The sequence below is a fragment of the Merops nubicus genome, unplaced genomic scaffold (genome assembly GCF_000691845.1).
Source record: "Merops nubicus isolate BGI_N331 unplaced genomic scaffold, ASM69184v1 scaffold25061, whole genome shotgun sequence".
NCBI lineage: Eukaryota > Metazoa > Chordata > Aves > Coraciiformes > Meropidae > Merops > Merops nubicus.
The window spans coordinates 19515-43236 of record NW_008590611.1 but is presented as its reverse complement, the minus strand read 5'-3'; the positions used below and the strand labels follow the sequence as shown (position 1 = coordinate 43236).

Below are 23722 nucleotides of genomic sequence, written 5' to 3'. Positions count from 1 at the left end.
CACACTTCATACACTGTGTATTAGTTCTTTACATCAGAGCACTGTCTTTTCTTCAAGCGTGAAATACACTCTAAGATGCAGACAGTGCCTGACCCTTACATGGGTGAATAGTTTCTGTAGAGAAAAAAGGAGAAGCAGAAATCTTTGGTTTTGCACAGTTTCCGTAATGGCCAGGGAGATACTTTGTAAGCATTTGTGGAAGGCTAAAAAAAAGTCAGCCCACTCTCACTTGTGCTGCCTTTCTGGCTACCATCCTTCTGGTCCTCTGCAGCATCTCTAGAGAACAACCTACTCTGAGTTTTTACTTTATCGTGTCACCAGTTTGTTCCCAATCCTAATTTGAGGGGACTGCATGTGGGACCTTTTCCATCTTGGTCTGAGTGACAGAGCAGCTAGTCCAGAAGGTGGCTCCTGAAAAACAGTGTGGATGTTTAGCAGAGATTAAGTGGAAAGTTATAAAACCAGAAATTCCATATTTAGGAAATGTAAATTAACATTTAGTGCAGTGAACCTGAAGCAGTAGCTTGTTACCCTCTTATAGATTCTAATGCTAGATAAATTCTAAAAGAAGCTGTGTATAATGGGCAAAGTCCCCCAAAGTATAATTATGTGCAGGCCTGTAGCTATTTTTGCCTTGTTCCATCATTATCAATTTTCTTTGTCATTTAATTTCTTTATTTATATGCAGCTTGGCAAATGCAAGGTTTGAGTGCTTTGCTTATAACTCACTTGTAATGAGTGCAGAGTCTTTTTCTCTAATCTTTCAGGTGTCTGACACACATGAACTAATTAGTATGCAATTTCATTTTCCTGCATTCTCCCAATGAACTGAAAATTGAAATTGCCATTTTAAATTTACACTCTCAGCATGTAATTAGTAATGGCGCTACAATGCTTGTAATTGGCTGGTGATTTAAAGGGTCAGCGACTATGTTTTTGAAAGCAAATTAAAGTCAGAGTAAGTCATATCTGCCTTGTAAAGTTCTGCTGACCTCTGATTCTACTCATACGTTGACAAAATAGCACCTGTATATACTGTTTACCACTTTGTTAGTGACACTAACTTTTACTGTTTCCAAAAACAATGAGAAAAATTCCCACAATTCTATATTTAATTAACTGTTCCTGTGATACAACCAAAACGGTCACTTTGCATGTTTTAGCAACAAATCCTTTTTGCCAAAACTCTTTTTTTAAGAGATAAAAAAATTTTCTCTTTTCCTTTTTGTCCTTTTGTGTTTATGACTTTAAATAAGTTGTTTCTTTTTATTCTGTGTTCATCCCTACTCCTTCCTTGCAGATACCTGTATTTTTTTCTGTTCATATATATATTTTGTCAAGGCAATATGGATCAAAATCGAGATGACCATGGGCAGGATTGTTGTTTCTGTTATCTCCCTACCATATCCAAAGTCATAATAATTGCTAATCTTTAACACAACCTGCTGGCAGGACCTTCAAAATGTTACTCCTCTGGAGTGTTTTCTAGAGACTCATGCCTATACCCTTAAATTTCTTCTTCTCTCTGAATTTCATCACCTAAGCCTAATATTTCTTATGTCATTTTCCCCTGTTCGTGATTGTTTTCCCTTTTTCTTCTATAATATATTATCCTTTTTTAGATCACTGCAGTTATTACCCCCACAATAGACAAAGATCAGCCATGGTGGATATGCCAAAAATGCTTAAACTGAAATGTTATGAAAAATACTCTAAGACAAGATAGAATAATTTGGTATAACTAGCAATCTAAGGATTGGCCTACAGTACCAAAATCTTAAATCATGCATTTAAGGTGTGTGAGTGGCTTTGGAAGGACAATGTGTTTGGAGGAACCATGGTCAAGGATGAGAGAGCAGGGTGGGTGAATATTGTCCTATAAGGTGATAATCTTGCTTCCTTAGTCGTCTGGAGCAGGTATCATCTTTTTGTTCCACAGATAACACCAGTGCATTGGCTTCTTGGTCGACAGATGAACTTTCCTTAATGTTAATTTGCTTCAGAGCAGTAAAGCCACCTGCATGAAGGAGCCTGGTGTGGAGACCAAGCTCACAGCAGAGCTTCAGTGGTTCCTGCCACTGCATTGCAGGGCAGGCTGGGCTGGGTTGAGTGGTCAGTGTGCCAGGGAGTCCTAGGAATATCAACTTCAATAATACATGGTAGTCTTAGAACAAAGTAGGAAGATGCCTAAAGGCATAGAAGAGGTATGGGGTAAAAATATCAGATTTAAGGATACACAGAAAAAATCTGTGTGTGCAGTGGAGCCTGATAGGAAGCACTACACGGCCAAGACTGGTACAACAGCAAAGTTGAAAAGATGATGTTTCGAGTCAGGAGGAGTCAAGGAAAGTTTTGATTAAGAAAAGGATGGTATAAATTTGATTTCCTGATCCTGGCTGAGAGCAAGTTCCCCATGAGTCAGCAAGTGTGGCCCTCTCCCAAGAAGGCCGTTGGCGTCCTAGGGTGCATGAAAAAAAGTGTGACCAGCAGGTTGAGGGAGGTTCTCCTTCCCTCCTATTCTGCCCTGATGAGGCCACCTCTGGAGTGCTGTGTCCAGTCCTGAGCTCTTCAGTTCATGACAGACAAGAAACTACTGAAGAGAGTCTCAGTGGAGGGCTACAAAGATGATGGGGGGCCTGGAGCACCTCCCTGATGAGGAAAGGCTGAGAGACCTGACTCTCTTTATCCTGGAGAAGAAAAGACTGAGAGGGGATCCTATCAGTGCTGACCAGTATCTAAAGGGCAGGTGCCAAGAGGATGGGGCCAGTCTATTTTCAGTTATGTCTAGCAGCAGGACAAGGGGCAACAGGCACAAATTAGAACACAGGGAGTTCTACCTAAACATAAGGAAAAACCTCGTTGCTGTGAGGGTGCCGGAGCCCTAGAACAGGCTGCCCAGAGAGCTTGTGGAGTCTCCTTCCCACCTGGATGTGTTCCTGTGCAACCTGATGTCAGCAAACCTGGGTTAGCAGGGGTTGTTGGACTAGATGATCTCCAGAGGTCCCTTCCAACCCAATCCATTCTGTGAGTCTGTGATTCCATGAATTGCTGCTGTTGCACCATGACTGAGCTATCACACCTGAGAACAAGAGATCCCTTAATTTCTGCTCATCTCCTGAGTGTGGTTGTGAAGATGCCTGATGATACAAGAGACTACCACTTCCTTTTTAAGTGCTTGGGTTTTTTTAAGAGACTGTTATATATAGATGTAAGTTATTAAATAGATAAATAAAAAGCTATTTTGTTATCCCTCATTAAAAGAGCAGGAACTATTTCTCTAAAGACATCAGTATGATAACCAGTTGTTTTTTAAATAAAATATTCAAATATTGAATTTTATCAGTCTGAGAAGGAGAAGGGGGATTCATTTACAAAAGAGCTGGACTGCTCAGTTTGGTTTCAGAATCTAAAAGGGAAACTAAAATTGGTTCAGGTAGTTAGCTTTTTCCCCTAGTTTTTATTGCATACAAAAATATCCAAAATATTTAGTGTGGGGTATTTTCCTCTCCAAATAATTAATCCCTTTCCAGCTCTATTTCACATTTTTATTCTTTTTTTGGGGTCGATTTTTGAATGTAAAATGTGATTTCAAAATCGGAAAAGTAGAAGTCTTATTTAGAATGTATGAAAAGAGCACTCTAATTCTAGCATTTCTCTGATTTCTTCCCTAAACGTTTTCTGAAACTATATTCTAAAGTTCAGATGAAACTCCATGTTTTGAGATACAGCAGTTTGATGGAAAAGGTAAAATTTTTCCCATGGCCCTGTGTAATTTAGAATTTTACAGTCAACGACATACAATTAGAGCCACAAAAATGTAGTTCCTGTAGAGCTTGTTCCCACAGCAAAAATCAGAGTGATTGATTAGGGACCAATACATTGGACTCCCCATGAAATGCATGGAAATGTCCAGTGGCTTAGAGGGTGTGCAGAGATTCAGGGTGCTGCACGGGTGATGGCAATGTTCATCCAGAGAAAACAGAGCAGGAGCATCTTCCTTAAGTGTTATCCATACACACTGTTCACTAAAAACATACCTGAGGATTAATTAGTGTACTGATGTGTTCTTCGATGTGATGTTTACACTAAGATAGTCTAAAAATCACCAAGGTAAGACAAGAATTGTGCAGCACAGTGATTAGGATACTTGTTTGAGAGTATCTAATTTGTAGTTTCTGCTCCATGTTGATGCTTTATTCAGTGATTACAGAGAATCCTTTTCTTTTAAGTCTAAATATATTGGAATAGTGTTTCTGCTGGGCAGAATGTATCTTATTTGTGGCCTAATTTTTTTTTTTTACAGACACTTCTCACACATTACCTGTGGTTTCAATCCCACCTCTGGTGCTCAGCTTCACATTTTTGGGGCTTGCAGTCCTTAATATTGGCATAGTTAATTGTGTGTCTGCGAATCTCACAAGCCTAATCAAAATTGTTGTCACACACAAAAAAATGTACTTAGAATAAAGGCTTTCTATGTTCCACTATTATCATTCTCAGGCAAGAATCAATAAACTGTTGAGTTTTTTCTCAAAAAAAAAAAAAAAAAATGGAAAAAAATTAGCAGCTTCCACAGCAAGAACTTCCAAAGAGCAAGTATACACCAGGTGATAGCTATTTGCTAATAAAATGATAAAACCCAAAATACACAGAGGTCTTGCAGAACATTCATTCAAACATCTGTTAGTAAGAGCTCTAAGCAAACTACCATCTGTCAAACCGTTCATTTTGTCAAAGTTCATTTCCTCATTCATGAGTGCTGTTGTATCAGTTTCCAAAAATACCTGTCATCATAGATTAAATATTTAATATCACTTAATATAGCTCTCAGCTTGGTATAATGTGGCCAAGTGAACCTTAGGAAATACAGTCTTAGAGTCATCATGTAAGGTGATTCAAACCATATAGAAAGACTTAATCTGCAAAGTTAAATGCTGAAAAAACACTATTAAAGCTCTGCATTTTTTGTCAATGCTCCAAAATTGGACTAAATTTCACAGGAGGATTTTCTTGAGGAATATTGATGAGTGGCAGTAATTACCTGAAAGTCCTTGTAAAAGGAGAACAGAAACTAATAACGAAAGCGCAGTTGAATTCTCTCAAAAACTATCCCACCTAGGACCTTTGAACTAAAAGGATATTCAGATTCCTAGCCAGGAGCCTCCAGATTCTCTCCTAGCAGAGTTCTTCAGCTAGTCAAAGTCATAGGTTCACTGAACTCAATACCAGTATCTGCTAGCTGCATATCTTCCTCAGCATCTACACATTTAGCTTACAGACTAAAAATAAAATTCATGTACTCAGAACAGAAAGGAAGACAGAAGGACTGGGAGCCCATTTCTCAGTATTTTCATCCAGGTACTCCCTTGTGTCCCATATCCTGGTATCTACTTGGTACCATCTTCTATCTCCTCGTTTCATTCTTTGTACGCAAAAACACCCACGCACAGAAGTATTCAGACAACTTTTGACAGAGGTTACAGACACATAAATGCAGTCAGTTCAGAATTAGCATCCCCATGGCAACTGAAACTTGATGCTTGTTATGAACACTATCCATAACATGCTCTGTCAGCCTGCGTGCCAGCTTTCCTTAATGACTCCATCTAATATGGCTGAACCACTGATGTGACAGTACTTTTAAACACATTGTTTCATGCATCTGTAACACCGTCTATTTTGACTTAATGAATTTTCACATTTACCATCCTGATATTAAAAGTAATCAAACAAGCAAGTGGTGACACACTAAAATGAACAAAATGTGTGTCCGTCTGGTTTCTTGCATCCATAAGAAGTTGCATGTGGAGATGCCCCAGCGCCGTTGTGTTTCTCACCAGCTGTAATGGAGTGATGTGTGGGCATCATAGTCCTCCTGTGGGGAGGACAGCCTCTAAATCTGGAAGACAATGCTCTGCTTATGTGTGATAGTCGAACAAGTCTTGTTTTGTGTTGTAAACAATCACTTTCAAAATGGGCAAAGCAAATCGTCCTCACTTATTATTTATATTACTTATATTAATTACTCTTCTGCTAGGCTTGAATTCTAGGAGAAAAACTGTTTCAGGTTTCATCATTACAGCAAAGGCTCAGGAAACAAATTTAAGAAAAAGTAAAATTACATGCTAATATATTAAAATTTGTGTGTGTGTGTGTGTGGTACAGAGTCGTGTATATACACTCACCTCCGTGTCAATGGCCCCAGAGCTGTACTTATATGCTGAGTCCATGGATGTGTAGGTAGATCACAGAAGCACAGAGGGGGGAAATAGGCAAAGCTTGGTACAGCTCTAGCTGTGGAGAAGCAAGCGGGTGGTCCCTGGCTGCAGCTCCATGTTTCTCTGTGATTATACAGCTGGTGGAGAAATCTCACTGTTCTATAGAGACTGTTGAAAGTACAGGAAGTCACCAGCACCATGGTACTACAGCAGAAAACAGGAGCTGAAGTAAACTCATACTCCTTGACCTCCTCTGGAAATGATGATGTGTGCTTGTCATCTCAAAGATCTTCTAATTCCAGCTGAATATCAATTCTGTGGACTAAAAAACAGGAGTGCATTTTGCTCTTGCACTCTTATAACCTTTGTATTCCATGAGTGGTGAAGATAAAAAGACCTTTTTCAAGACTTGAGTCTTTCAATGAGACTTTTCAGATTTTGAGGTTTTTTTCTTTGTCTGTCACAAAACCAAGCAATATTCAATGTTTTTAATCTAATCTATTGCCTGCAATGTTTTGTAGAAGGAAAACGTATTCAGAGGAAAAAATGCAGAGTTAGTTAACATGATTAAAAAGTCTCACTGAAGGGTAACTTTTTTGTTTATATATCAACTTTTTTGATTGTTGATTCTTAAGAGGTAGTGAAAAATAAGAGTATGTGTGTTATGATTCAACTAATATTCAGCCAATTTCTTAAGATTCAGGTGGGATTAATCAATTCAGCCAAATTTTCATTTTCTGTAATAGCATCTGTGGGTGGAGAAATCATTTGAGTGGCATAGTGTTTTCAGCAGTCACAAAGCCATCTGTCCCCTGTGTGCTTACTAACCAACCTCTTTACTCCACTTGTGCCTCCTAAAAACTTGGTCTCTAAATAAACATTGTCATAGCAACTAACACATTATTCTCAGAGATGACAATATGTGGGAAGATGGATTTCTTTCATGTACTCCTGTTTTCCCATTTCTCTTTCTACCACAAATTTTGTCACAACATGAACACAGTCTAAGAGATGCCTTAATTATGAGCAGCATTGCCAGATCAGTCAGAAATCCAGGTTGCAGCTGGAACTTCAATGGGCTTTGGGTCCCCTGAAAACTGACAACTAAAAAGATTCTGCTTTAACTAGATGAGGTACTTTCAGATGTATGAGAAGAGCGAAAGGATGGTATGGTCAGCATGAGAGGCAGCATAGAGCCAGCTATGTTATCTTCCCAGTGTGTTAAGATAAGCTGGGAATGGTCACAAAACCCCAGCAGGGATCTCCTAGTGCCAGGGAAGTCTGATCTCCTGAGTGTTCCCTGCTATTTCAGTCTTTGCTTTAGCTCCCAGCTTTCAGAGGATGTGTTCATTTGAAGAGGATTCTTCATCTGGGCACCAGACTTGGCAATTTTTAGCACATTTCCTTCTTACTTAAAATCTTTTTGTCTGAGAAGATACATAGGATATAGACAAAGCCCAAGTGAGAATGGGAATCCTTCCCAGTTGCTCTTGTCAAGCGTGAGGGCACATCATATTTATTACCAGAGTTCTTACCAGAGTGCATTGCCCAAACTGCCTTAAAAACACATGGAAAGGATGCAGTAAAAAGTACCTCTGATGTTTGCAAAGGGCACATTGAGAATTTTTCCCGAGTATAATTTCATGGTCATTTTAATATTGTACCTTTTGAATTTACTTCTTTTCCCTAAAGGAGAGGGTTTTCATGTAAGATTAAAAGAAAAGGGAGTGTTTGTTTCTGTGACCTGAGTCTAACATCCTATTTTCTAACCTCTGTGAGTTACTGATCAAAGGTATTTTACAAGTACATATAGATATTTTCTCTGACATTTTTATTTACATACGCTTTGATTGATACTTTGAGAAGTATTCTAGACATTTTGTGGAAGTTCTTTCTGGGACACATTAGCATGCCAAAGACAGGAAGAGTATTCTTAAGTTCAAACAATATGAAGGAATTAATAACAGTAATAAAAGTCCTTAGTGTTTTTTTAGCTAGCCTTAAATTGCAGGTAGTTAATACCCATTTAATCAATACTTTGTAAACGAGATGAAATTTTACAGGGCCACAAACCTCTGAACAATGTGAGATTGATTACGGATGTCTTCTTGAGATTAAAGTCTAAACATGCCAGAATTTGAATAATTCATATCATCCAGTTAATGGCATTTATAAGAACAACCTTTGGGACTAAAATAATGATTTAAGAAGAAGAAGAAACAGACCAAGCAAGTTTTTAGCCTGTCTAATTATGTTAATTCTGTGAGGCATAAAGTGAAAGTTCTCAACAAAAGTCAGATTAAGTGAGTGCTTTTTGGTAATATAATGCATAAGCATTGCATGAGCTAAAAAAAATCCTGTATTTAAGTTTTCTGTACAGGTGAGGTTTAACGTATATTCTGATATTTTCACAGAAAGACATTTTAAATTAGGGGGCAAATCTGTGTCTCTGATTCAGTATGACTAACTTAAGGTGTGCAAATAGTCTTCTTGAAGATAGCAAAGGTGATGATTTGCTGTTAGGTGTTTGGCCGGGTCTAAGGTGTAAGTCAGTACAGGGAAGACCTGATAAATGTTTGTTGTTACCATAAGCTATGATAGATTGACAAGGCATTTTGGAAAAAGCATTATTGGGAAGACGAGTTTGCAGAGGATTTCACAGTCAAGTTGTGAAGAAATTTTGCTGGATCTCTATCCATTCAAACAAAACAAAAAAGGGCTTGGGATCAGAAATAACTGAGTATTTAACTGGTTCGTCTGCAAGTAAAATCCCATAATCATGATAGGAATTATTATTTGTAATGTGCAAACCTGTAGCAAATGGCAGTATTAGTTCTCTTAGACTGTCACAATTATAAGATAAGTCATGTTGGCTTTTCTCCATGTAATAACCCCCCTTCCAAAACAGCAGTAACAGCTGGAGTGCTACCATGGATAAATCACTGCGTAACCTAATCTGGATGCTGGTTAAAACACATATCACTGCTACTGTGCTGTCTGCATTAATGCCCTCAACTAAATCAGGAGAAGCTCTGCTGACAGTGCTGATTAGGAGAGTAACAAAAAGCCACAGACAGACAAGATACATGAGCACCTTACATCCAGGTGCCAGTAATGCTTTGCAACGGGGAAGATAAGAGTAGCTGACCCCCTCCAACCTTCCTTCACCTCATCACATGCTGAGTCCTCCTCTGCAGCCCCTTGCTCTTGACGTGACATCAGGGTGAAACAGCAATGTTCAGTCATAGTCAAGTCCTCTAGTGCTTGGAAACCTGAAAAGAAACACGGGAGGGAGGTTTCAGGCTCAGTAAATTTCTCAGTATTGAGGAAATCATGTCAGGTTATTCCTTTGCTGAGTTTAGTACAAACATTTCCACTGGCAAGTGTTCTATTTTTCATCAGAAAATGTTTCTGTGGGTGCTTTCTATCTAGCTTTATCAGAATTATGACTTCAAAAGCAAAGACCAAAAAATTAAATTTCAATCCTTCAAAAACTGATGAAAGCAGATGCGAAAGGTTGCTGTAACAGATCTTTAAATGCCAGTGTAACCTCAATCCCTTATTCAACCATATTCGTGTGAGTAAGAGAACTAATAGTGAGCATTGGTAAAGATTAATATATTTTGCCATAGAAAAGATGAAGAATTATTTATAGCAATAGTATGTCATAAGTGAAACAGGTGAATGCCATAGTTCTCCATAAACTGCATTTCTGTTCATGAATGAAGGCACGTTTAAAGCTACATTTAGAGTCTCAAAGACCCAGTGTTTCTTGATTGCTTTCATCTGAGCATTTCTTGGAAGCTTTTTCTTAAGATATACTCTAGACAAACCTGTTTTGTATGAAATGTTAGTGGTGTTACTGCTAATGGTGCAACAATAAATGAGGGGAATATGGTTATGTATTCTGGCCAGGAGCATCACATATGGTGTCTTCTGAAAGTCACTCAGTCTCCTCATCCTTTTCCTCCTCTCCTCTCCTGCATGCAATAATGAAGATGAGACAGGATTTTTTTTAATCCTTTTAGTTGAGTACACACCTTCCTCACACACAATTTGATCACAAACTAAGTGAGGAGGAATATGAACTTATTCCAGTGGTGTGGTCCCTAGTCTCTGCTGTTCTGTTACATTGACATATCATGGCTCTGAATTTAATAAGTTTCTACAATTTTAAGGTTTGTTAAAGGACTCTGGGAAGTTATTTGTGGTCTTGGTTTTGTAGAGCCCTTTGATCTGTTTATGGAAAACAACCATGAAGCAGTTTTCTCCAGTGTTGTGGCCCTACATTTACTTGCACCTAAAGTGAAGTTACACACACTGTGCAGATTTTCAGGACTGGCTCTGAATTGCCTTTGAAAATGATACACTGTACAATCTGTAGGAATTCATAAAATTACCTCATTCATATTGCCACTTTCTCTTGGGAAAATACTCCTATTAATTTGTTTTATTTCCTTTCTGGTACAAAATTTTTTCAAGTTCCAGTAAAATCTTGACTGGCTGTTCTACATCAGTGTAGACAACTGAACGATTTAGCATCCTAAACCAGATTTGTGTGATTCACTGCAGTCAAAAAAATTGGTACACCAGTGAAAAATGTTTAGTAGATAATTACTCTTACAGAAACAGTGCCGGAAGAACACTGAACATGACATGCTGGTTAGTTTGTCCCTTTCTGTTGAAGGAGGCCATGACTCTGTAACCCGCTGTGAAGGTAACAGTGATCTAATCACGGAGTCAGGATGATTGTGGCAGTTGAAAGGAACAAGGTTAAAAGGCATTTCAAGGACCACTGGGAACTGATAGAGTTGATTTTATTCCCCAGCTCTTGATCATACACTGCACTCGAGGGAGTATGCCTTATGTGATTTTCTCTCTACTTAGTTTTGGCTGTATGACATAGCATAGAAGGCACTGAGTGATGCAATGCAAGTCCAGATGTTGACAGTGTGTACAGCACTCACTCTGAGGTATCACACCTTGTCCCTCAGCACTGTGCATTAACTCAAGTTGACTGCCATGCCTGAGCTCTAGCTGAGCTTTTCTCAATATCAGCACGGTAACATTACATAATCCACCATATATTATGTAGACATAATCTATCCTTTGTAGCATGGGATTTAAATGAATTAATGTCAGGCTGCTGGATTTCTTTTACATGTAGTTTCACATGAGTGGTTCATCATTTATTCTAACCCCACAAAACTTGCTCATTGAAATGCAGAAGCTGTTTGAGGCAGATTACGTTACCTGGAGATGTTAAACAGCACCTTACACAGGTTTCATAAAATACTTCATGTGGATGTAAGGCCATGGGCATCCTCAGGTCTGCTTGAGAACATCACAGTCAAATCCCTGACGTAGTTTGGGTAAATTTAGGTCCCATGGAAGTTGCTGGGTCTGAATGCAGCTCCGTGGACAGGGGCTGACTGTCATGTCTGAATATGTTATTCTCAAAATAACCTTAAATTTAATTAGTAGAACTGATCAATTTTTTTTCTTTTTTTTTTTTTCCCCCCCCCACTTTAAGTACTTTCCTCAAATTTCTATGCAAGTATCTTCTTACAGTCTTTCCCATGCATTAACACCCATATTACTGGACTAAATCCCTCAAAATACTATTGATCTGTTATCGCCCTTGATTTTTTTCCAGTTAATCTAGGTAACGATAAGCGATGTTTTATAACTTAATAAGCTATTACTCTTTTTAAAAGATGTGTTAAACTGTTGTTCTTATCTTGGTGACTTTCACCTGTTTGTTTTAAAACACCATCACCCATGTGATTAGAATGTATGATATTCTGTCCTAAATATGAATCCACAAAGCAGAGCTTCCTAAGTTGTTTTTCTTCACAATTGCCATAAAAAAAAAAAAAACTTTGAAAATGCTTTTAGTGCTAAAAGACATAGTTCACATTTCACAAGGGGAACTTTGCTTCCTACTGAAACACATTAAGTAAGAAAGATTCCAGCACCTGCTTCGTCATAGTCATTGCACAGTTGTAATAGTTTGAGTTTTGCTGAACTCGGACTTGAAAAATTTAAAACACATAAAAGAACCGAGACACAAAAGGGCCAATTAGTTCCTGCTGTACCCATATGCACTGAAAGGAGTTACCACAGGCATGACGTAAGCCCCGTGGGGACTCTGTATCTAGGCAAGCTGCAGGGATTTGAAAGCCATTTCCCCTCCTTCATTGGGATTTTCCTGCAAACACTGACAGAACATGTAAACCAAACTGCAAAACACAGTATCCTGGTTTTATTTCAATATTCAGTACTACTTAAAGCCAAAGCTCAGTTTGTGACTCAGAGTACAGATGCTGATCAAGAAATCCTCTGAATGGGAAGATTCTGTTAAAGCAAATAAATAAATAAAATTGTATTGCTTATATGTATAGATATCCAGATAAAGGTAGAGAGCTGGCTGTTATATAGCAGAAAAAAGGCAGGCTTTTTACCTCCTGAAACTCAAAGAACACAAGAAATATCTATAGTAAATGAGTATTTAATAATTAAACAGTCTTTGTTTTAGTTTTATGATTATCTGACCAAATCTTCCCTTCATTCAGCAGGGGTTTTCTTTTTTTCAAGTTTGAGTTTCAACTATAGTATTAAACTCTTTGATGGATTACCTTTGGGTAGGTTTTTTGTCATTGTTTTGCTTCTTGACGTGCAATGGTTGATTTGTTGTGCATTAGAGATGGAGGCTAGGGCATAGAAAGGAGCCACAGTGGGAATACAACATCTCTTTCTGGGTAAACAGAGAAAAAAAAATCCACATAAATTTTCATCCAGAAAATTTACCTGAGTTTATTATTTGGGAAAGGAAAATGTGAATGACTTGGAGTGAAGCTGAGAAAAAATAGCTGTATGTATAACTGGATCAAATAAATTTTAGTTGATGTTGCTTTATATCTTCCTTTTCCCTGACAGTGAAATTTGAAGGTACTTCTGGGTAAACAGAGAAAAAAAAATCCACATAAATTTTCATCCAGAAAATTTACCTGAGTTTATTATTTGGGAAAGGAAAATGTGAATGACTTGGAGTGAAGCTGAGAAAAAATAGCTGTATGTATAACTGGATCAAATAAATTTTAGTTGATGTTGCTTTATATCTTCCTTTTCCCTGACAGTGAAATTTGAAGGTACTACTAGTGAGTATATGCAAAAGGCAACTAACCAGTGTCTAGTTCCTGTTTGACTGTGCTTTCTAATTTGTTTTGAAGATGGTGTTCACTTAATTATTAATGATTCCATAAATATATGAAAAATTGTTTTATTTGCCTGTTCATTAAATTCCCTACAGAGCATGAAATCTGCACAAAAGAGTTCCAGAAACCTTTATGTCTAACTGTTTGCTGTTCTATCTTAGCTACATTTTTAAATTTTTAAATGTAGTTAGGGAGATAATAGTAGTCTCCTATTACAAATATAATGTGTCTTGTTTTTCCCTGTGAGACTTGGAATGGGGTAAAATGTTTTCCTAAGACTTTAAAAAGGGCCTGAATCTCTTCTAATTTATACCTGTATAAATTCCTGATTTGAGTCCATTCTCCTCATCACAACAGCAAAGTTCCTGAGTTTTCCTAGTATATGTGGAAAATATTCTGTAAAAAATCCTGATATTTTATAGGTAGTTTCTCCTGTCTCAATGGGTCTCAATCTCTAAAGTACCCATTGTTATTCTAAAGTTGTATGAGTGTTTATTAATTTTTTATGGGGAGAACTATGGTAAAACTACACTGAATTTTATTTTTTTCCTCAAGAATATAAACACCAGAAGCCAAACATTTCAGTTAAATAGCTAGAGAAGTAGCTAGACTTCCACAAAAACAGCAGTAAAATTCTGTCTTTCTCCATTTCCCATTGTGTACACAGTATGATGCTGAAACAGTGAAGTTAGATCAACTGACATCCTTAATAGAAGCTAAATTACATTAGCAAGCGAGAGAAAATGTTGATAGCACGCTGTAAATAATAAAGATGTTAGAATATTTGGACAGCAGATACCTGATCTGTCTCTGACTCCCCATATTCCAGTACTGGGGCTCCTATCCCAAACAGTAAGGTTTGTGACAGTCAGCTCCAATAACTGGGGAGCAGAGATAAGATTCATTTGGAGGACATAAGTGCTAATGTAGTTTAATGTGTTATTTACATTGTCTCTGTTGTTTACTCTTAGTATTTCCATTCCTCTCCTTCTGTCACACATCTGCCTGCAACTTCACACCATTCTCACAGCATGACAGCTCATTGCAGGGACGAGGCTGACATTGGTGGCATTGTTTGATTTGAATATCCCAGTCTGAATTTTGTGAGAATATTGTTGGCTTTGCTATATCCTAGATGGATAAAGAAGCCAAATTAAGGTTGTCTGAATGTTGTTGAACTCTCCATACTTCTTCACTTTGTACTTCAGGGTGCTAAGGTCAACTCAGGAAGTACACACAGAGTGTTCATATCCATTGATAGCCATTGATATTTTGCTATTGACTGTTTTGGGATTAGCATTTCAACAAAGATCTTTATATAGATATGAATTTTCGGTGAGGATCAGGGAAAGGTATATCTGTTGGCTTTACAGAACATTCCTGTATTTTTACTTTCACAAAGAAATTCAGCCTGAATTTAACTTAGGCTTTTCTGTATGGGATTGCAAATTGGCTTCTGATATAACAGAAGATTCAGCCTTTGGTAAATCATTGTACTGTTGCATTTCTGTCTCAGGAAGGAAATAGATAGCAGTAAGTCTATATACTGGTAATATTCTATATGGCAGTAATATGCCAATCATATCTTATATATCAATAATATTTATGTGTGTAAACATACACCAGAAGGTGTAACTATACTATAGCCTTTTGGTTTAATGTTTTTTCATTTATTTATGTGCACACATACATGAAATGAATGAAAGATAAAAGGAATTAATGCAAGACAGTAATTTGAATGATACAGCTATGTTTTTCCCTTTCTGTCATTAAAGAAAACCACAAGGAATGCAAGAAATCAAGATGGTGTCCCTCAGGTGGTTAGTGATAATATTATACTATTATTTCAGATAAACTTGCAGAAGAAGATGCGAGTGACTGGGGTCATAACTCAAGGTGCCAAGAGGATTGGAAGTCCAGAATATGTAAAATCTTACAAAATTGCCTACAGTAATGATGGGAAGTCTTGGACAATGTACAAAGTGAAAGGCACAAACGAAGATATGGTAAGACTGATCTGTATATGAATATATTTTATGGTTTACTTGCCTTCAGGAGAATGAGGTATCTCTAGTAACTAAGCATAGCTGCCTAACAGTATGACATAGGTTGCCTTATTATTATTTTTCTCTGAAAAAAAAAAAAAAAGAATAAATTTGCACTTTCTGTCTGCTAAGAATTTCTTATACTTTAATTGATGGTTGTATAAACAGTATGTCCCAAGGCTAGAATAATCCTGTTTATTACACTTAACTGATTTTCATTTTAATTAGTTTACCAGTAATTACTCATTACTTTGTTTAGAATTTAGTTTTATTACATTAACAGATTAGTGTTAACCCTTAGAAGAGTAGAACCCATTCATCAATGCTAATCTTTGTACTACACAAACAGTATCATCCAGTGGGAAGTGTGTGTTTGCAGTCCATAGTTACCACATTTTTTATAGAGTTGTGCATACAAAGCAGCAAAAATCCCTTTACTGTGTAAGTAAAGATAGAACTAAGGCACTTTGCAGCATCAGGCATAATTTCCCCATTAGGAAATTAAAATGCTGCGTGAAGATGTATATAATGAGGGGAGAAAACAAAATGCAACCATATCTGGTTAGAGTGAGGAGTGAATAGAAGAATGCTTGTAGGTTTAATTCAGCTCCCTCAGCTATCAATGGGAGGTTACAGTGCACTTCAGTGGGAGTTGGATCAGGTTCTTGAAGTAGAGTGAAAAAATAAATGTCAATCAGCATAAATAATTGCAAGCTAAATTGAATTGGGACTATTTAATACACTAATTAGAAAAGACCTAATTTAGTTGCATTGGTTGTTTCAGCTTCTAAGAGTGACAAGATAGCGGCCCCGATTCAGCGCAGGTGGCAAACACGTGTCGATGGGAGTCAATGGCAGTGTGCTTTGCTTAGGAGCTTGCATGTTGGGCAATGGAAATGATAAGACAGCCTCTGTTTGGGACAAGCTTGCAGAGAAAAGTGCTGGGACACTCAGTAGAGCAACGCAGATATTTTTGAGATACGGAAGTGAACTGAACCTCCAGCAATAGTCGTGGCACATTTTTATGAGTATCTTGTTTTATCGTAGGTGTTTCGTGGGAACGTGGACAACAACACCCCGTATGCTAACTCCTTCACCCCTCCAATTAAGTCACAGTACATACGGCTGTATCCTCAGGTGTGCAGGAGACACTGCACGTTGAGAATGGAACTCCTTGGCTGTGAACTGTCAGGTGGGTTTCCTGCACTTGTACCCCTCAGAAGTCAACCATCAAGCAGCATATTTCTGTGCCCAAGGTCTAAACCACGAGGAGCTTATTCCTGGTGAAAGGCAGTTGGCATGGTAGAGTTTATCCAGACAGTTACTTATCTCTTTTTCATGTACTTATCTCTTTTCATGTACAATATATTAGCAGCAACACGTACATAAATGATATAAGTGACAATTGTTGTTTGCAATAGGGCAGTAATAGTAGTAAGGTAGCAACCTAATAACACTTTGTAAAATTTTTCTGTGCTCGTTGTCCTCCAATTACATGCAACCTATAAAGTTCATTTGTAGCAGTTTTAATAGGTGTCAGCAGCTATCAGGACCCTTATTTTTACCTACTAAGCAGACCATGAGACAGAGAGTCTCTTGACTCACAGTTACTCAGCACAGGCTAAACTAAGCAGTTAAAACATTTTCTGAGAGCCAAAGCTGTTTGTGCAGTGCTGCACAGCAGCCATCAAAGTTGATGTGAGTCATTTCTCCTGGCTGCTGGGTGACCACACCAATGTGCTGTGACCTCCTCAGAAGGACAAGGGTGCTTCAGGTGCCGTCAAGGACCACTCAGAGTGCAGTAAGATACATTTTGCTGGACTGCTTTAGTCAAGATTTCAGTTTAGATTTGTTTTGTGGCTTTCTAGCAAAAGCAGGGATTGTGTCTCATAGCGAAGAGTAAATGAACAAGTGGAGCCAATTTAAACCTTCTTAAGGTTCACAGTAGCAGAAGTTATAGCTAATAAATGTAAGGCCTGACCTCTGGCCACTCTCTGCAAGAACCATGTTCCCTTACAAATTCAGTAAAGCATGTAAATTTTTTATCTTTTTCAAGAGATCAACCTTTTACCAGTGGGAGCACTCCACTGAATCCATTTAAGAATGATTTTTATGTGGCTGCCTGCTTACAGTACAAACAATAGTCATCCAGTTCAGGAATGATATATCAAAACAGCTGGAGTTAAATAATTCTCAGTTCTCTAGTGGCATCAAAACCAGATTCAGAAATGAAAAGTTAATGCATTAATCTCACTGTAGCCCTTTTCCAATATAGATAGGTTTGAGAGTAAATAGAAAATTCTGTCTAGCTGCTTTAGTCTATTAGATTTTTTTTTTTTATGTCTTCCATTTCTGGAACCACAATTTAAAGTAAGTCCTTGCCAGAATGACCAGGAATTGTTTTGCTCAAAGAACTGTGAAAGCTACTGAAGTGAAATTCATTTCAGTGGTCTACTAACAGTTTCAAGGTCATAATTTCTTAGAACTCCAGGCAGCCAAGGCTCAGCAGAGCAATTTCAGTCTTACTGAAAGTAGAGTATAATTATACCTAACAACAGAATAATTCCGTCTAATTCCAGGTGGTCTTTCTTAGGCAGAAAGACACTTTGAGAGGTCTGGATTCTCTGTCAAGTCATAGTGCTAGAGAAGAGAGTCACTACAGAAGGGAGGGAGACTGTCTCACAACACCAGATCATCATAAAAACTAATTATTTCTTAGGACAAATTTCAACAAAATGTTCAATATAATCTGCTCTAGGCTCATAAATAGCTTTAGTTACCAAAAAGGCGTTGCCATGGTCAGATCTTATTGAAAACCATGATCAATGCTGGTGGAGTTGACCATCAATAAATTAGGCATGAATTTTCATGGCCTTGTGTTCCTGCCTTATTTGTGTTTCCCACATCTCTGTATTGTAAATTCCCTTCCCTTCATAGAATATTGATGTGGGGGTAGAAACAGATCACAGCTACTGTTTATTGGAATGCCTTTATTCATTAAGCTGTTAGTCACAGTAGCATCAAGCTGTTGTTTTTAAAAACAGATAACTTCACAGAACACAATCAGTTACTCAGGCAGTTCACTCACACTCTGAAACCCCTGCATATATCGGGCTCTGCCTTCTTGTACCCAGCCCATTCATACCTTGTAGATGCTGGCACATGTTGGTGGCTATCTACCAGCTCAGCAAATTCTTGGTGTCCTGTCAATTCTTGCAGAGGGGTGCTGGTCCCCAGAAATGAACCACTGTTGTAAGACGCAGAGTTTCTTCTAAGCATGTGATTTTCCTCTTTTTTGGCATGTTGTTCTCTAGTCACTAGTTCTCTATCATAACTACCTGTAGGTACCACTCACACAAATGCTCACACAAGGGGACTTTGTAACATCTTCATTTAGTACTATATTCCTCTCCTCTCCTTTGTCTTCAGAACTATCTAATCTGGAAAGAAATTCTGTGCTCATTAATAGGAAAAAAAAATTTAACTCTCTTCATTTTCAGAAATTAAAAATATCACAGTATTAATCAAAACAAAATCACCTTTGCCCTCAAATAATTGACCTGTGCTGCATTTGCCAATACTGCATGAATCCTGGACCAAGACAGGATGCTTGTAGACCTCTGCATGCAGATTTGGTTGTGGGTTTGCCTCCACTGCATTGGATATTTACTATTTCCTACAAGGATTTGAGCTTTCTTGAAGGAAGAGGTAGATGAGGGACATGGTACAGGATGCAGACTGAAGAATAAAGTATTGTGCCCTTAGGAGACTCAACAGAGAATAACCCTGCTGTGGATTTTTTTTTAATTTTCAGATGCTAATACATACTCATCCTCATTATTGCACTGCTCCTGTTTCATTGAGCTAGACTGAATAAGAAGTAACCACAAACTTGCACCTAGATAGGTTTAAACATACAGAGTCATCAGAAATCATTTCTCATAGATGGTGATATCCAAAGCATCTCACACATTTTGACCTGAGGTGCTCCACTGAACATGGTGATAGCTATGTCTATATCAACTCTCTCTGACTTTAACAGGTTGTAAAAATAGGAAGGGAGACAGAATCCTTTTGCAGGAACATTGCAAAGCAAAAAAAGAAGATACAGTGCAGTGAAGAGATGTCCCAGGGAGTCAGAAACATCATTATAAATACACTTCTGTGAGGGATGACTATCTACAGACACAAAGTTTTCTACAATTGTGATGATTCTGTCCTTTGTGCTCTGGGTTATAGCTTGCCTATCAAAATAAATAGTCATTATCTTCCATCATTGCAGCAGGGTGCCATGGGAGCTGGATCTGCTGTTGCTCTCTGTGACACAGCACCGAGACACTATTCTGCTCCCCATGTGCATCATGTTTATCTCTTCTAGTTCTCATTGCTCTCCTCGCTGTCTTCTGTTACCTTGCACAACTGTATTCCTCCTCCCTTTGGGGCAGTGAAGAGGGAAGGCAAGTGTAAAATCCTATTAGTGCATGCACGCATGCACAGGCACACAGGCAGCCACATCTGCTGTTTCATAAATCAATGATAATACTCAGAAAAGATAGAACTATTTTTGATGGATTGGACCAGCACTGAAAATCAGTTTTTGACAACTCATGTGTCTGTGTCGGGAACCTCCTTCAGATCCCTCAGATGAAACTCCTACTGACAGCCCTTGTGATCCTGGAGTGATACTTCAGAATTCAATAATAAGGAAAGTCCTTCTGTAAAGCCAAAAAAAAAAGTCTTTCTCTTTTGTGCTATCAATTTCTGCCTCCTATTCCTAGGAAAATTGTTTTGGTTTTGTTCTGAACTAGATAGTACATTCTATAGACAGAGATGTGCAATTTCCATTTATGCACCAAGTGTCAGTTCTGAAAGATTGGGCTTTTTTTCCCAGAATAATGCTGGGTTTTGTTTATTTTTTAACTGAATATGAAACATGCTAGTATTTCAAATTTTAAATACAGTAGTTACTGCATTAAACAGCGTATTAGTATTATTTGTCTCTGGTAATATGCATTTGCTCCTGCTGTTAGATCCCCTACAAAGGTCTTATCTTCCTGATTTGAATCGTTAATAATTCCATTTAATTCTGTGTGTTACACCTACAGGAAAAACACAAAGTAGAATCTGACCAAAAGGTCTTTACTAATAATACCAAAGAGACTAAAAAAGAATCAGGTCTTTAGGTAAACATTCTGTGGAAGAAATAGACTTCTAAGAAAAAGAGAACCAGCTTTGATACCTAGTTCAAATAAAGCGAAGAACAAAATACAAACTTTGAGGGTGTCTTAGGTGGCCACACAGTGCTCTGGCTCTGTCAATAGACACCAGCTGAGTACGGTCGTGGTCCCAGCAGGAAAGCCTTCAGGACTTACATGTGTGCTTTGAGAAACACAGCTGGTGACTCGGCACATGATTAGCTGATAGGAACAGCTCCGCAGTGTGGGCTGTGAGTGTCAGCTGGAAAGCCTCTGCCTTCCTAAGGATCCGTACAGACAAGGCTCTCTGCAGCCACAGTGATGGCAAACTACTTCCAAAACCTGTGTGTTAGGTCCTGGGCACACTCTCACTCAGTCAGTGTTAGAATATTGTTGGCACTTTAACTGAGCCAAGTCAGCTAATGAACTGCGCAGGATTCCTGAACTTCTGAAGTGAAAATTTTGGGGACAACTGAACACACGCAGGATTTTGACAGCTGAGACAGAAAGGAAACGTAAAAACAACTTCCTTTTATATTCCCATCTCCATCTTTCTCCTTTTCCTCAGCCATCGCACGTAACTCCACCTAGCCATAACTCCACCTTTCCTGACCTCTTAGCAGCCCTCAATCTCAGCTACTTCATTTGCCTTTTTTTTGTATTTTTTTAAATATTAAAACTGTACAGCTCATCTTCCTCACTTGGCTTCCAGCACTGTTGTTACAGTGCTGTTATTGAAGAGTGTCTCTCTGTTGTCAACTTGCTTCTCCCCCCTTCCACATCCTCTGTTCCCAGTGTACAACAGCAAGGCAGAAGAGCACAGCATCACTTACTAATTATCATTTTTTTATGGACCAAACAGAGAAGACCAAGATCTATCTTTTGTGCAATCAAAATAACTCAGTGACATTGAACATCCACCTGGTTTAAACAAAGAAACCATTAGCTCTCATTTTGTCCTAAGCAATTATCTCTTACTATTCTGGCTCTGACTTCAGAGTTGTGTTTCTGTAGTTTTCCCTTCAGTGGGTGTTTGGGCTTTCTACGTTTTTGGCTAGATGTCAAGCAATTCAAAAGTATAGAAGAGCTCAATGCTTGTTAACATTTTACTTCAGCAGTGGCTTTCAGAAAAATTAATGTTTCCTCATCAGGAAAAAACACATGACATAAAAGCATGAGAAAATCATACTCAATAGGGGAAACAATAGCAAGCTGCTGGACAAGAACATAAAACCAAGATAAGAAGAGACAAAAGTAATCTTTTCTGTTTGTTTCCCTTCATAAATTTATGCCAGGATAAATTATGTTGATTTCTCTATCTTGTTTTCGATTATTCCAAGGTAGTCTTGAAATAAAGTGCCTTGAATTGTCTGTTTTTCTGTTATTTGTTTGGAAGTTCCTCCAACAATAGATTTGATTAAAGGCTTTTCTTCAAGAATTGCTAGTTTTCCATAACAGAAAACGTGAACCACTTACAGAGATAAGGGGGTAGTGTCATAGATCTTATTTTGCTGTTCCAGGTTGCTCTGAACCCCTGGGGATGAAATCAGGACATATACAAGACTACCAAATCACTGCCTCCAGTGTTTTCCGTACACTCAACATGGACATGTTCGCTTGGGAGCCCAGGAAAGCCCGTCTGGACAAGCAAGGCAAAGTTAATGCTTGGACTTCTGGCCACAACGACCAGTCACAGTGGTTGCAGGTAAAATTTCACATGCATTTTCCCAAGTGATTATCTTCTTTGTGTTTTAGGTATGGCGACAGTTTACTGGTTTAGGATAATATTCTTATTCTTCAGTTTCTGGGTGCAACCATCCTAACTTCGCCACATGTAGATGATGAAGCTTTGAAAGGCCACACAGATCTTCATGCCTTTGGTACCTCAGCTGCAGAAAGCCCTCCTCAGGGAAACCTTCACCTAGGGAAACCTTTGCCAAACTCCAGAGTTGCCCAAAAGTCATGAATTTTTCTTTGTTGATGGACACAAATAGAATCCTAGAGAATGATGGAATGGTTTGGGTTGGAAGGGACCTAAAAAAGTCATCTAGTCCAGCCCCTCTGCAGTGAGCAAGGACATCTTCAACTAGGTCAGGTTGCTGAGAGCCTCACCTAACCTGGCCTTGAATGTTTCCAGTGGTGGGGCTTCTACCACTCTCTGGGCAACCTGTGCTAGTGTCTCACTATCCTCACTGCAAAAAATTTCTTCCATATATCTATTCTGAATCTGCCCTATTCTAGTTTAAAGCCACCACCCCTAGTCCTGTTGCAACAGGCCCTGCCAAAAAGATTTTCCCCATCTTTCTTATAGGCCTTTCTTATAGGACTGAAAGTCAGCAATAAGGTCTCCCTGAAGTTCTTCTCCAGGCTGAACAACCTCAACATTCTCAGCCTTTCTTCATAGGAGAGGTGTTCCAGCCCTCTGATCATTCTTGTAGTACTCCTCTGGACCTGCTCCAACAGGTCCATGGCTTTCTTGTGTTGAAGACTCCAGAGCTGGACACAGTACTACAGGTGGGGGTCTCACCAGAGTGGAGTAGAGAGGGAAAATCACCTCGTTTGACCTGCTGGCCATGCTTGTTTTCGTGGAGCCCAGTAGCAGCTGCAGATCTGTTTCACTGGCTTCTCTTCTGTTCAGAGAGATGGAGGTTTTTTCTTACCCCCTTCTGTCGTTCTAAAGCTCCCTGGAAAGGCATATTTACTTGAGCTTTGTGCACATGAGCAAATCTGGCTCATAGAAATTATCTTTATCCGATTGAGACTGCTCAAAATTACCTTCAACATCACTCTGAAGCTAGCAAGACTGATTCAGCACATGAATTCATTATAAAACCGTGCACAGGGGTTGTTTTCAGTCTGAGAGCGATTTATACAAGTCAGGAGTAGGCTAATGTGGAAGATTGCAATAAATCACTGGTATGGAAGCCTATTTGACCAGTCACTGACACATTTACATTTTTTGAACTGTTGAAAATAGCAGTGTTTTGAGCCAGCTGCCAGTTTGCAGTGTAGCTCTCAGTGGGAAGCCTCAACAGCACTAGACGTGG

At 38.6% G+C, this 23722-nt stretch overlaps 1 protein-coding gene across 1 annotated transcript in view; it reads left to right on the top strand.

Moving 5' to 3' along the window:
* LOC103782261 (EGF-like repeat and discoidin I-like domain-containing protein 3) overlaps nt 1-22641 on the top strand; it is a 29005-nt gene extending 6364 nt beyond the window's left edge. Inside the window, exons 3-6 of the mRNA XM_008950017.1 lie at nt 15286-15441; nt 16528-16672; nt 22196-22380; nt 22477-22641. Coding sequence (XP_008948265.1) covers nt 15286-15441; nt 16528-16672; nt 22196-22380; nt 22477-22641 — 651 coding nt within the window. The remainder of the gene's footprint in view (nt 1-15285; nt 15442-16527; nt 16673-22195; nt 22381-22476) is intronic.
* Nucleotides 22642-23722: the final 1081 nt, after the last annotated feature.